The following is a 14,186-nucleotide window of genomic DNA, read 5'->3' as shown; positions in this document are numbered from 1 at the left end:
TGTAGGGTTCAACATCATTTTTAAAGATTGAACTGTAGTAAAATTTCTAAAATTTCTCCAATGTTCCAAAAGGAAGTTTCTTTGAGAAACCACAATTAAAACTTATCAATTTTACATGAAAAAGTTTAAAAAGTTTAATATGTCTGAAATGAATCCAAAAGAAGTTTTCCACAACACTGCATACTCAGTTCAACTACCTTACATAGCCGGTCACTCCCTTTAAATCAAGTCTAAAATTCCTTTAAGAATAACAACGTTCGGTGAAAGGTCTTATATTCTGATTGAGGTGATCATACACCTAGGGATGTTAATGTTTTCATTCTTTTGAAAAACTATCGTTTCTTTATGAAAACGACGACGAAAAATCGAAAACGAAACGACCGTTTTTAAAAACGATCGTTTTTTTAAAAAGTTCGTTTTTTAAAATATTCGTTTTTAAAACGACCGTACTTCAAAACGCTCGTTTTTGAAAACGATCGTTTTTTTCCGAAAACGAAACGATTGTTTTTGAAAACGATTGAAGAACAAAACAAAAACGATCGTTTAACTATCGTTTTCAAAAACGATTAACAACCCTACATACACCATACAATTATTATACATTTAGTACATTCAGCTGGGCAAACATAGGAATCTTTTTTGTTCCTTTTTTAACACTCAAGATTTTAAAACTTTTTTAAGATGCTTTAAAAATAAGAGAATAAATTTTAAAATGTGTTATTAATTGCAGTTTACTTAAGTAAGATTGTTTTGATAAATCGTTTTGGTTAATATGTCAGAGTTAAATAAACTTAAAGGAATTCTGATTTTGAAATCAGATTCTTGTGAAGCCAATTATTGTAATAAAAAAGAATCTTAGTGTTTGAGAAGAACCAAAAGAACGATCCGGAAATCGATCAAAACTTTTTAAAAAAATAAGAGAATATATTTGAAATTGTGTTACGAATTGGTTTGCTTAGATTAGATTACATTTTTTAATAAGTTAACGTTCAGAGTTGAAAATGAACAAAAATGAACAAAAAATATGATTTCGAAATCTTATGATTCTTGTTGTACCACTTAAAAAAGAATAATGTTTGAGATGAACCAAAAAATGGGGCCTCATCTCTAGATTTACAGGCAACATATGTGCAGGGTCCAGGGGGTAAAGATCAGTCTTACAACCTTTATACAACATGAACTGCACTCTATAGAACTTTGCATTTATGTCTGTATAGTTTTATCATCTGTTTTCATAACTGATTTTGGAATTAAAGAAAATATACAGAATGTAAATGCTTTAGACGATGTCCATGCATGGCAAAGAAGAAGTCGGAGAGCTGGGCACAAGAAATTACGGATTTTAGTTTTAAATTGTAGTTTGTCATGTTTATTTGATCTCACCAGACGCAATTCTGTAATAATTTTTAATCACATTTTTGGGGGAGGCTCGTGTATGTGTATTTGATCCACGGAACTAAAAGGGTTACCTAGGAACCTCATAAAGAAGGTTAATGACACTTAAACTTGATTTTGATCTATGTACAAGTTTGAAGGGACGGGTATTGAAATGAATCCTACAATCGGCGCTATCAGTAAATGGAAATATTTACTTCTACTGAAACAACAGTTCTAAACGCATTAAAATATGTACAGTAGTAAAACAACAAGATATAGGGTGCATGGGTCCATCAAATTAATGAAAGTAACTCTTTATACTTCAAAAAGTACTGGTTCTAGCAATCATAACTGCACCGTAAAAAACAGAGAAACATATAGAAATTAAATCTTGTAAATTCTTTTTGTTCCAAAATTTAAGATTTTTCGTAATTTCCATTTTATACTTTTTAAGTAATTACGGAAACTAAAGTTTGTTACACTTTCTGAAATAGTTCATAAATGGTTACACAATTAGGCAATTGGGATTATTTGCTCCTATACGTTTTTTTTTACTGCGTGATTAAAAGTTTTTGACTATTCAGCTTTTTGGAAACCAACAAATAACATACAGTGATTAGCATCCTGGCCGTCTTGTAAGATATAGTCTTTGTTTGCTCTCATGGTTTTCTGGGGTGTTCTAATTATTTTCTTGTCAGAGTAATATTTCAACCTGTACTAGTAAACACCATGAACCTATAGCATATTATGTATAAATCTTGCACTACAAGTATCTAGATATATTTTATTTAATATAATTCAATATATACTATAAAGTAAAGTGAATCTAGTATATTATATATATCTCATACTTTATAAAATATTGGAGTTTATTTAATATATATTTTTATATTTCTTACACTTATATGATATAACTGACTGATAAGTTTTCATATTTCTAAGATGTTGATTTTAATTTTTAAATGCCAAGTCAAAAGTCTTTCGGTAAATTTGTTATTTGTCCAAAGTCCGTCTTTTACTAATATACCGCCCAAAGTCCGTCTTTTACTTATATACCGTCCAAAGTCCGTCTTTTACTTATATACCGCCCAAAGTCCGTCTTTTACTTATATACCGTCCAAAGTCCGTTTTTTACTTACATACCGTCCAAAGTTCGTCTTTCACTTATATACTGTCCAAAGTCCGTCTTTTACTTATATAAGCTAAAATTCAAAAGAAAAGATTGCTTATATTCAACTTTTGCTGCCAGAATATTTTTTGGTAAAAAATACCCTATTTTTTACCGCTTTTTTGGCAGCAATCAAACTTTTGATGCCAAGTAAGCGATTTTGAATTTCATTTAGAAATATACTTCTGTTTTGCAACCGGGAAAAATAAAAACAGAGCAAACTTGGGAACTATGATATTGTTGGAGGGGGGGGGGGGGTTAAAGGCTTAAATCATTCAACACCAGCAAGGTTATAACGCAAGGAAAGTTATTTCAGAGGTGTACTCTTCTTTTGTACTGCAGTGTACTGTCTCTGGGCGGTAATGTAAACACAAGACGGATGTCACAGCCTGACATGGGATCTATATATTTCACATAAAAAATCAATGAAATATTCTGGTCAAAGGAAACTATTATGTGAATTATCAAAATTCAATGCTTTTATCCTCCACGGATACTAAAAGAACACTGATGCATCTATTCTTGTTTACTAATTCCTCCCAGAGAAAAAACTGGTTTCTATATGTACACAGATTGTACGTAAATGCAATTAACTTTCCTTGCATTATAACCTTGAACACAATTGTAAGTATCCAGCTCAGGCAATACCATTGCCTGATTTAAAATTATTTCAAAAACCTGAAATATTTTGCATCATTTCAATAATGAAATGTAACTGTAAACTGAAGAGGGTTAAATAGGGGTAGGGTAGGGGTTTTCACCCCTCATCCTATCCTTCCCATCTACTATCAACATGACAAATTAACATCCTTTTCTCATCATATTCTCTTCCGTTTATATCATCTTTATGTCATTCAAGTATTCTTTGTAGTTATTGTAAAGAAAGGGATGGTTTAAGGATTTTCCTGTAAATCTTTTTAACAATGTTCATTTATTTAAATTTCCACTCAAAATGTGAATCACAAAATTAAAGAGAAATAATCGAACAGGGATATTTTAGCCTACAGTCCCTTTAAAAGTGAATCATATGCATTATTTTCATATTTATCTAAACAATGGTTGGAATCATGATTTGCAATGTTTACAATTAGCTAAACAGTTTTTTCGCCATTGATTGCAAAATATGTATAGATTTATATTGATTACAAAATATGTATAGGTTTATATTGATTACAAAATATGTATAGATTTATATTGATTACAAAATATGTATAGGTTTATANTTCATTCCTCTGAGTTCAGTCATAAAATCTCTGATGTATTTAGATTCTCGTACTTCAAGTAAACTTCTTCCGTGGTCCCAAACCTTCTCTAGAACGCTAACTTTTAGATGGTAGAGTTCATGTCCAGGAAGGTTAAAATGTTCTCCTGTAGGCTGGTTTGTATGGAGATTTCTAATGTAACCAATATGTTCTCTCACTCTTTCATCTAAAGATCTTGTTGTCTGTCCTATATATTGTAGTTTACAGTGTTCACATGTTATACAGTAAACTACATTTCTGGTCTTACAGTTGAAAGTTCCATTAATCTCAATCTTCTTGCTGGTATTAGAGGATTGTATAACTGTTCCAGGCTCTATGTAGGGACAAGTTGGGCAATTTAAACCACAAGGTTTCATACCAGGTATTAGCCTCTTTGGCCTCATTCTAGGAGGATCTGGAATTCTGGCTCGGATGAGTTTATCCCTGAGATTAGGAGGTCTCCTATAGGTAACCATAAGTGGATTTTGAAAAACCTCCTTCATCCAAGGAAACTGGACCATGGTTATGTTTCTGTATGATTGAGGAGATACAAGGCAGCTGGGGATTAAATGAGATAGAGATTATAACTCGATCTGGTTTCTTCTTTTTCTCCACTTTCTTTAAAACAACTTCTCTAGGTATAGCTTTTGCTCGGACTATAGCAGAGTCAACAATTGAAGAATTGTAATCCCTGCTGAGAAGAAAATCCCTTTGTTTTTAAGAATTGTGCATCCCTAAGTTCTGGTTTTCTGCAAATTCGTACAATTCTGTATGTAAGTGAATAAGGTATGTTGTTAGAAATATGTGCTGGGTAGCAAGATGTTAGAAGTAGATACATACATCTATCTGTGGGTTTTCTGTAGAGATCTGTTGTGATTTTTCCATCTTCATTATACAGTTTTGTGTCAAGGAATGGAATACTTTTTGTTCTGTGGCACCAACAGTCATGTTCATCCTTTAAACCACAATAAAATTGAGAACTGTGTTCTAGAGTAAACTTGATTGTAGGATGAATTTTATTGATATCATCCAGGAATTGATATAAGGAATTGAGTTTTTGCCACAACCTCAAGTTATCTAAAACCTATATCTAAGTAACTTGATAGTATAAACCTTTGATATTTCAAACTTATATTATTTTATTTAACAGAATTCATAGTTTGAAATATCAAACGTATAAGACATTGGGTTCAAAAGATATAGGGATTAGATAATCAGAGTTTGTGGCAAAGACTCAATTCCTTTATCAATAGAATCTATCCAGATTCCAAAACAATCATCCAGAAATCTTTTCCAGGTCTTCAGGGGCCACTCATCAGTTATTTTGTAAGTATTTTCAAGTTTCACAATTTGATCATCAAGCTTAGCCATAAAAATGTTTGCATAGGAAGGGGCTGGATGTTTGCATAGGATGTATTCCCATTGCTGTTCCTATCAATTGTTTGTACAGTTTACCACCAAATTCAAATATGTTATTTTTCAAACAAAAGTTTAGCAGCTCAATCAAAAATGACGTAGGTACAAATTTATCAGTTCTGCTTTCAAGAGCTTCTCTACATAATTCTAGACCATCATCCTGAGGTATATTTGTGTACAATCCTGTAACAGCTACAGAGAATAGAATAGAGTTGGCTGGTAAATCATCGTTGTTAATTTCTTCAATACTTCTAAAAAGATCTGGAGTATCCTGAAGATAAGATGGGTGTACGTTGGAAAGGGTTTCAGAAAACTGTCCACAAATAAACTTATATTATCTTTGTAACTTCCTGAGCCGCTGATAACAGGCCTACTTGGTGGAGTATCTCCTGGAATGTGAGTTTTATGTACTTTGAACAGCTGATAAAACTTTGCTGGATTCTTGTCATCAGCCAGCATAGCTTTAAGTTCTTCAGCTGTGATGAAATTCTTATCAGCTGCAGTATCTAAAACAGACTTTATCTGTTTCTTTGTTTCTTCAACTTCCTTCTCTTCAACTTGTACATAGTACGGATTTAGTGTTCCATTCTCTTGCAGTTGTTGGTTAGAAAGTTCGTTCAGACAGGATTCCATATAACTCTCAAACTTCAGAATTATGATTCCTGCACCCTTATCACAAGGTTTTATAGTGATCACCCGGTTTCTCTGAAGACTGATCAACTCTTTAAGAGCTTTTAATTCTCCAGGAGGTAGGTTAGGTCTGATTTTATTTCTATTCTCTGGGTCTAGGATTTCTGATTTAACTGCATGACAAAACATTTTAAGCNATAAAGCTACAATTAAAAAGTTGAAATAGAGGATGGGCGCGAAGCGCCCTAAAAGCCTAATTCTTTAAATTCGAACAGGTCTCGATAAGAAAATATTTTCATACGTTCAATTAAACTCAAAGAGGATTTATAAACACGAGGCGAAAATTCGAAGGGCACCCCATGTAAAGATGGCAATGTCCGATTCACAACGGTACCCTTGAAACTAATGTGGTGAATGTTCTATTATTTGGTTTAAAAGATAATTCCATTTTCCTGCAGTAGAAATGAGCAAGTCTCTTTTATAGAGAAACCTCGATTAAAATTAATCATTTTACAAAATTAATAAATATTTATCTTTTTTTTATCATACATTATGAAAACATTAAAATGTAAAGTTTCGTAGATTTTTCTGCTTTTAATGCTGAATTCAATATGTTAACGAAAGATTTAATTTTTTCTGACTAGTACATGCAACTCAATCCATTTCTTAATCAATAATGTTGAAGATATTGTAGTTTATAACTTAACAATTTCCACCAAATCAAACCTTTATTTTAAAAAATAAAAATTTGGAAAGCTTATTCATTCTGAGAAAGCTGTTTTGAGTACCGTTGATGAAAATTCTGTAAATCCCTGTTAAGAAATATTATCCGTTGAAAATAAAACCTATTATATAAATCATCTCACTTTAACTTTTGTCGTTCACTCTTCTGTTTGTAGTCAATCCTTGGAATAAAAGGAATTGAGTCTTTGTTACAAACTCTGATTTTCTAATTCCTACTTCTCTGCAACCTGATGGTGTTAACCTTTGATATTTCAACTATTAACTATTATTACTTTTCTGAACTATATATTCAAAACTTTAAATAGGGTTGTATACCGCGACGGAAGAGATGGTAGAGGTATAAGGTAGAGGATAGTCTACTGAACTACATCATTTGAAATAGCTAATAGCTATGAAATTTGGTTGCAAAGATATAGTAATAATAAAATCAGAGTTTTTTTTTGTTGAAAAGGATCAATTCCTTTGAAGATCTTGACCCGTTTAGTACATGGTATACGGATAGGGTTGAGAAAACTGATGATTATGAGTTCACCATTTTTGTTGAAAATCCTTGAAAAGTTCATGATGCCCTTTCTCGCATCATTCTTTAATTTCCTTCAAGTCTTGACTAAGGTTTGAGTGAGAAGAAATGGATTTTGCTCATGCAATAACTTACAGTGGGTTCCAATAAACATGGTTATTATGTGACGAGTCTGGACAGATTTAAATTGAAAATAACAAAATTATTCAAATATTAATTACTCCGTCAATTTTTAAGATACGAAAAAGATTTATAATCTTTGTCATTTATCATATAAATCAATGTTTCAATGACTCCAATGTTTATTGGGCCACCTTGCATATAGTTATACGGCCAAATATATCCAAACGGGGATGACACGACGAGAACCATTAGCATTTTATAAATTCCTCCTGCTTTGGAAATGTTTTAAAAATATAATAGATGTTAAACCTTTAGTTTTTTTTAAACAAAAAAAAATAATCATATAAAATAATGCAAGAAAGTAACCAATGCCTGAAGAATCCACTTTTAGGAAATATGCAGGTCCAAAACTAAAATTGTCGAGAAAATTGTGAGATTTGAACTCTTTTTAACTGTCATTGGTCAATTATTAAAAGTGACCAATAGGAAGACATTCGAAAGCAAGATTTTTCCAGAATTGAATTCTAAGAAACACACACGTCGTCACCAACCGTTTGATTTTTACGAAATTGCGGAGTTACGCAAAACTTGAGTTTCGGAAAAGCGGAATAGGGCAATTTTGCGCGAAATCACTTTTGCGAATGATTGCGCAAATTGTTGTTTTTTTTTGCGCAAAACTGATGCGCAAAGAAAGAAAAACTTACGTTTCGTTCCGCAAAAATTGCGCAAAAGTTTTGCAAATGGAAACCCTACCAGTAGCTTTACTCTACTTTTGATGCATATTTATAGAAATTCAAATAAATAAAAATATCAACACACCTGAAAAAGATGAGTTATAATATAAAACCAGAAAAATGTTTAACAATCTTAGTTAAAAAACTACTGTAATGTGAAGTGAAATATTAGACAATGTAAGTTTTGTGACAAGCTTAGATGGAAACCTGCAAGTTACATTAAAATCTTTCCTTATTTCCCAAAGCTTTGAAAACTTTTTAAAGAAATATTTAACACACAACGTCAAGCTAAAGTGAATTGTATGTTTGATTAAAATCATATATGTTTATATTCAGAACTTTTTTATTGAAGAATTATTGAGATAAGTTGCTAAATGTAACCAGATATTTTTGCTGTGCTTAAAATTAAAATAAGAGAAGCTACTAGGTTTGCCAATTAGTATTAGATTATCCCATAAATTTGACCTTTTCCTTCTTTCTAGTTCAGTGTAAACCTTAAATCCTGCTGTTAGGTGCAAGAGCTTTGGACTTCCACCAGTCACCAGTTAACACCAATAAAAAAAATTATATCTTTGATTAAAAAAAGTTTATTGTCAACAAACAGAAAGAACAATTAACCACATTTGCATATACAAGATTTAAGTTGTCAACATCTTATCAATATTTTCAATCTACAATATGTACCAATGTAAAAAAGAACAAATTATTTCAAAATATGTTTTCTTTAAGGGTGTCCCAAATAAATGGGGGTTAAAATATATAAAGGATGGCCTAATTTACATAGCTGTCTAGTTTACATAAAATGTGCCAATTAACGGTGAATGTCCAGTACAGATGTTTCTGATGAAGCAAGAAAAAAGCTGTTTACATTTGTACACAAGCTATTTAAACTAGAGCCATAACAAAATCTTTAAATACTAAATGTTAAAACAATCTTAATTTCGTCACCTTGCAATATTCTAAATTGAAAAGATTTAGATATGAAGTGTTTTGCACGTGCAAATAATCCAGTAAACTCATTATTTTTGCACATAAAAAACGTTAGACAAAAGAAGAACTTTTTGCAATAATAGACCAATTTAGCATAACAACATCAAAATCTAAAAATGGTTTTTAAAAAAGCCATTTTTTTAAGGTTGTTTTGTAAAAATATTTAATGCCTCGAATTATATGATTTAGGTTTCCATAACTTCTAAGTTTATGGCACTATTATAGTTAAACTGATTTATTAGTAGAGATGGGATATGTTTTTTGGCTTGTTTCAAATATTCAAGATTTTTATACTTTAAAAAGGTCCCCAACAATCTTAGATGTTAAATGTATTTTATATTCGTTTGCTTTTACTATTATTTTATATTTTTTGTCTGATCAGGGATATTAAAAAAGTCAATTATCATAACGATTTTACCAATCGTTTATTTCTTTAGTCAGACAGTCACGAAATGTAACATAAGCATCTCAGATTTGTGTACTGCCTCTTTATAGAAAAAATACCTTGAATGTTTAAAGGGACTGTAAGCGTAATTTCAAGTGACCCTCCAAGCAATTACTAGCGTTCTTGTAGATTAACAAGGATAAGTACTAAGTAAGGGTACTATTGTGAATCTGATACGTTACTTTCAATTAACCATACGGTCCCTTTAAAAACATTTCCCATCCAATCTTGCCAGCAAACATAAAGCTAAACTCACAAATATAACTCACAAATATATTAAAGCTTTGCTTACCAAAGTATCAAAGAGTGATATTAAAAAATGCATGAATGATAAATATATGTTACAAATACCTCTTACGAGGGTAGGCTTGCAGTTTTTGAGATTTATTTACAATAGAGGGTTTTATTGAGAGTTTTTATTCAGATTTATAAACTTTAAAATCTTTATTCGACCTCAGACATTTCTTCAAATCCCCCAATCCCCCCCCCCCCACCCCGTGATATGGGTCTTCCATAGGACATATGACCAAATCTTATGACCAAATCTTTGAATATTTGAATATCCCAAACCTTGATACATGATATATATGTATTCAGTTGTATTTTGAAGAAACCTAAGCAGGCGCAAACCTTAGATATGGACGGATAAGGCAGGGGGGGGGGGGAATTTAGGGATATTTTTAAAGATATCAGGGGGAGGGCGGATTTTGGTCGAATTTGAAAGGAGGCATTGGACTAAAATATTCTCTAAAAGGAACTAAATCTGCAAAATCCTTCACTTTTGACTAGATCAACTTAATAGGATCACCGTCTCTCTCGAATTCACACTGATCGTTCCTCACGGACGATTTTGCTTGATTCTCACTGAAATCGTCCGAGTTTTAAACTCGTCTTCGGTCCTCGTAGTAATCGTAATAGTCCAGCTCGTCCTCTCCACCACGGTCGAGGAGAAGAATCTCAGTGACGGATTCCAGCATTCGTCTCAAATCCTATTCAAGATAATTAGGAGATTAAAGGGAGGTTTCACAAAGAAAGGAGATGTAGCTTAATCAGGATTTAATCTTAATTTTCAAAGTTTTGCTTTGGAATACAAATACTTTAATTCATACATTCTAATTAAAATTCTATTCTTTTTTTTTGGATGGGACAAAAGAAATATTTATTTTTTTAAAGATTTGGAATTGACTTGTATTAACGATTTCGAATTCAACTTAATTTTACAAATAAACCCCTTTTAATTTTTCGAGAAAAGTAAAAGTAAAAATGGGTTAAGTATATTTAAATTTCCATGAGATTTTAATTAATTTAAACCCTTGCTTTGTTCGGAATTAAGAAAGTTAAATTTAAAATAAAAGAATATAGAAAAACCTGTCTAAACATTATAATTGTCGTTGGAACTCTTAAAAAAAATATACAGCTCCCCCCTCCCCTCCCTTTTTTTGCTTACATCCTCCTTTGACATCATTCCCCATCGACTGTACCATGCAAATAGATTATTAGGTATACAATAGGTGGCAACAGAGAAAGGGACCAATTGTACACGACGTCACAAGTGTCAAAGATAACAAGGAAAAGGAAATTTTCTCAAATTTTTCAAGATTAAATAAAAAAGTGGAAAGAAAACAAAGATGACATAAAATTTTATAAGAGAAGCACTAAAATCTAAAATTGTCATTATTATTAATAATTTTGTCGGACACAAAAACTGAGTTGACACTTGTGACGTCAGAAGACAGCTGTACTAAGAGTGTAAAAATTCTACGTTGCCATCTATTGTACTAGAATCTATTTGGTAGCATGTAAAAATTTAACCCTAGAATATGTAAAAGTCTATAAAGTTGCCTGGAATGAACTGGACGCTTCAGTTACACTTTCAACAGACGACCTAGGCAAAAATGTATTGTTAAAATCCTCGGAAATATTTTGAAATATTTGTCTAACACTTTTATCTTTCCAAACTAATGGTATAGATCTATATCAATGTATTCGCAAAAAGGAATTGATTTATTTGGTGTACTGTTCCGTTTCACCGTATGCATACAATAAAATATTCAAGGTTAACACCATCAGGTTGCACAGATATAGGGATTATAAAATTATAGTTTGTGTCTAAAGTTTTTAATTCCTTTTAAAGTTTTTAAACACAAACACAAACATAATGTATGTCTCTTAGTTTGTTTTTACCAATCAAAAAAACATGTGTTGTTTAAATATACAAGAAAGAGAGTCAAGGAACGACTAAAAATCAATATATTCCTGGTGATACATCAAGTCTGTTTACTAAAATATACACACCATCAGGTTTTGGCAAGGAAGAGAGGAACAAGAATGAAATATTATACAAACGTTTCTGTCATCGTTCATTTTCCAACCCCGGAGCATAGAGAGAGGTGAACCTAAACCATGCTCTCGGGTTGGGTCAGATCTACTAATTAGATGATTAGATGATGAGCAGATTTTAAACCCTTATTATCTTGTCCGCAGAATAGAACAATATAATTAGATTCTTCACAGTAGGGGGAGCTCAGGGGTTAAACAATGGAACCTTTGTATAAGTATAATAATTTATGTTTAATAATCGAAAAAACGCCAAAACGACCGGGTCCTGGATTTTTTTGGTGGAACCTTTCAGGAAATCTAGAAATGAAAATATAAGTTTCTTGAACTGTCAACAATTGTTTGGTTTTCTTCAAAAAAAGCACGCAAGCAACCTACCAGTCATGTATTGTGTATTGGTTTTGATTGTTAAGTAATTAAGTTCATAACTCTAATATTTTGTATTCTATGAATAAAAATACTATGCTAATATAGATATTTAGAGTTTATCCCCGGGGCCCGGCTTATTATATTCAAAAATCATCCTTTTTTAAAAATCCTTGAAGATTAAATGAATATTCAGGGATGATTCTATAAATTTCTCAAGGTGTTCTCCCCGACCCTATCATCAAACCATATATTCCTATTCTAAACTATACCCTGAGAAACACAATAGAGATTTGACAACCAACCCTGTCACGCAATATCATTCACTGTCAGAGAAATCTCATAAATCTATTCTTTACAAAATTAATGACAATAATATTTTCTAATATCTAAACGTGAAATCAAAAATTAAAAATGTTCTAAAACATCATGTTTTGTGTTGTATCCCCCTTTGCATAAGTTGCAAGGATGACAATGTCAAATATTTGCTAAATGGTTGAAATCTGTTCATGCGAATCCTCTAAAAATTGGATACATTTTTGCGATGACACACACTTCACATGTTTCCAGTCATGAAATCCGTGAAATAATTCTGAGAAATGATCTTAGGAATGATAGATGTCGGATGAGAAATATGTGGATTATATGTTAAACATATACTTTATGAACTTGTAATATATTTAGCCAAATCGAATATCTACCTTTGATATGACCACGACCAAATCATCACTTTTCAAAGTGTTTAAAGCGTAATTGCAAAGATAGCACTGCCATTTTTACATCGGTACCCTTGAAACCTTAATCTGAATAAAAATGCCTGAACGTATTTATTTCTGTACATTCCTCCATTGTTTATATGTAAGAAATACGAAATTCACTTTTGCAGAGAAAACCGAAATTGAAAATAATCAGTTAAAAAACATGAATATCTTATTCATACTTGATTAGACAAATTTGTTTAAAGGTGCCTTCTTTGCATAGAGGGTTGAAATACTCTTAAAAAAAACATTGATCTTAAATTACCACAAACCTGATATCCTGAAAAGTTCTGGGAGTAGGACGGATTGGAAACCTCTGTTCTCCGTCCTCCCCCGGGTCTTGCTGTAGGTTGGGAAGAGGGACGGATAGAACGGAGGGTGTTGGCTCCGGCAGGTTCTCAATATCTACCTCCGGTCTGAAACACAAAGTATTGGATTCAGAAGATGGCCTTGAAGTAATTGAAAAAAATGGGTTGAAAGGATGGTTTGATAAATTATTTCAATGTAAAATAAATTGTTCAATTTTTTAATCAATGGAGAATAAGAAAATTAAGAGTAATACGTTATGAATTAATGTATCCTATTCTGATAATGAGAAACGAACACTTATGGCTAATACATAATAAATTATGGGGTTAAGAAGATAGATTATTGAAAAGATAATGATAAATTGATGAATATGATGAATAGTTGATAACATGAAAAAATGAATATAGTTTTATAATAAATACGTTATGAATACATGATAAATGAAAAATAAATAAAGTACATATAATGATAAATACATATTCAATACCTTATTAAAGAATAAATGATAATTATAAATTGGATAAATGATGTATATGTAATAAATAAATATAAATGTAAAAGATACATGAATAAAAACAGATGAATGAAAATGAATGAAAATTGAATAACCAAAAGAATTTCATAAAAATAAAAAAAATAAGTAATGGATGAATTAGATAAGGATGAATAGATGAAAGACCGATGACTGTAGAGCTAAAAGGATGAATGGATGAATGATGAATTTAATCCGACCATATATAGGAAGCAACCCAATACTTCTTATCCACCTAATTCTACACTAGAGGAAGCTATACAAAGAATGCATGGGAACCATTGAAGGGGGGGGGGGGGTGAAAGGGGGATGATTAGGTTCTGGAACTGGGGAGTATTTTTTAGGAAGAAGCTGAAAAAGTCACAGGAATATTTTTGAAGTTAACGTCCCCCTTTCCCTCCCCTTCCTCCCTTCCCCCCCGATTCCATCATTATATTGTGTACTCAGCCCAATCAATCAAATCTAATAAAGAAATGGCAAGTATAACAAATTTGAT

At 31.7% G+C, this 14,186-nt stretch overlaps 1 protein-coding gene across 1 annotated transcript in view; it reads right to left on the bottom strand.

Annotated features, from left to right (window-relative positions):
• Positions 1 to 8,530: 8,530 nt before the first annotated feature.
• The window catches only part of LOC111699403 (uncharacterized), a gene marked incomplete in the record, with an annotated part of 40,595 nt that continues 34,939 nt past the window's right edge, over positions 8,531 to 14,186 (bottom strand). The window contains 3 exon segments of the mRNA XM_023470076.1: positions 8,531 to 10,377; positions 11,231 to 11,273; positions 13,122 to 13,265. Coding sequence (XP_023325844.1) covers positions 10,270 to 10,377; positions 11,231 to 11,273; positions 13,122 to 13,265 — 295 coding nt within the window.

The sequence above is a fragment of the Eurytemora carolleeae genome, unplaced genomic scaffold (assembly GCF_000591075.1).
Source record: "Eurytemora carolleeae unplaced genomic scaffold, Eaff_2.0 scaffold353, whole genome shotgun sequence".
Lineage (NCBI taxonomy): Eukaryota > Metazoa > Arthropoda > Copepoda > Calanoida > Temoridae > Eurytemora > Eurytemora carolleeae.
The sequence above is the reverse complement of the archived record's forward strand: the minus strand, read 5'-3'. Positions and strand labels throughout refer to the sequence as shown.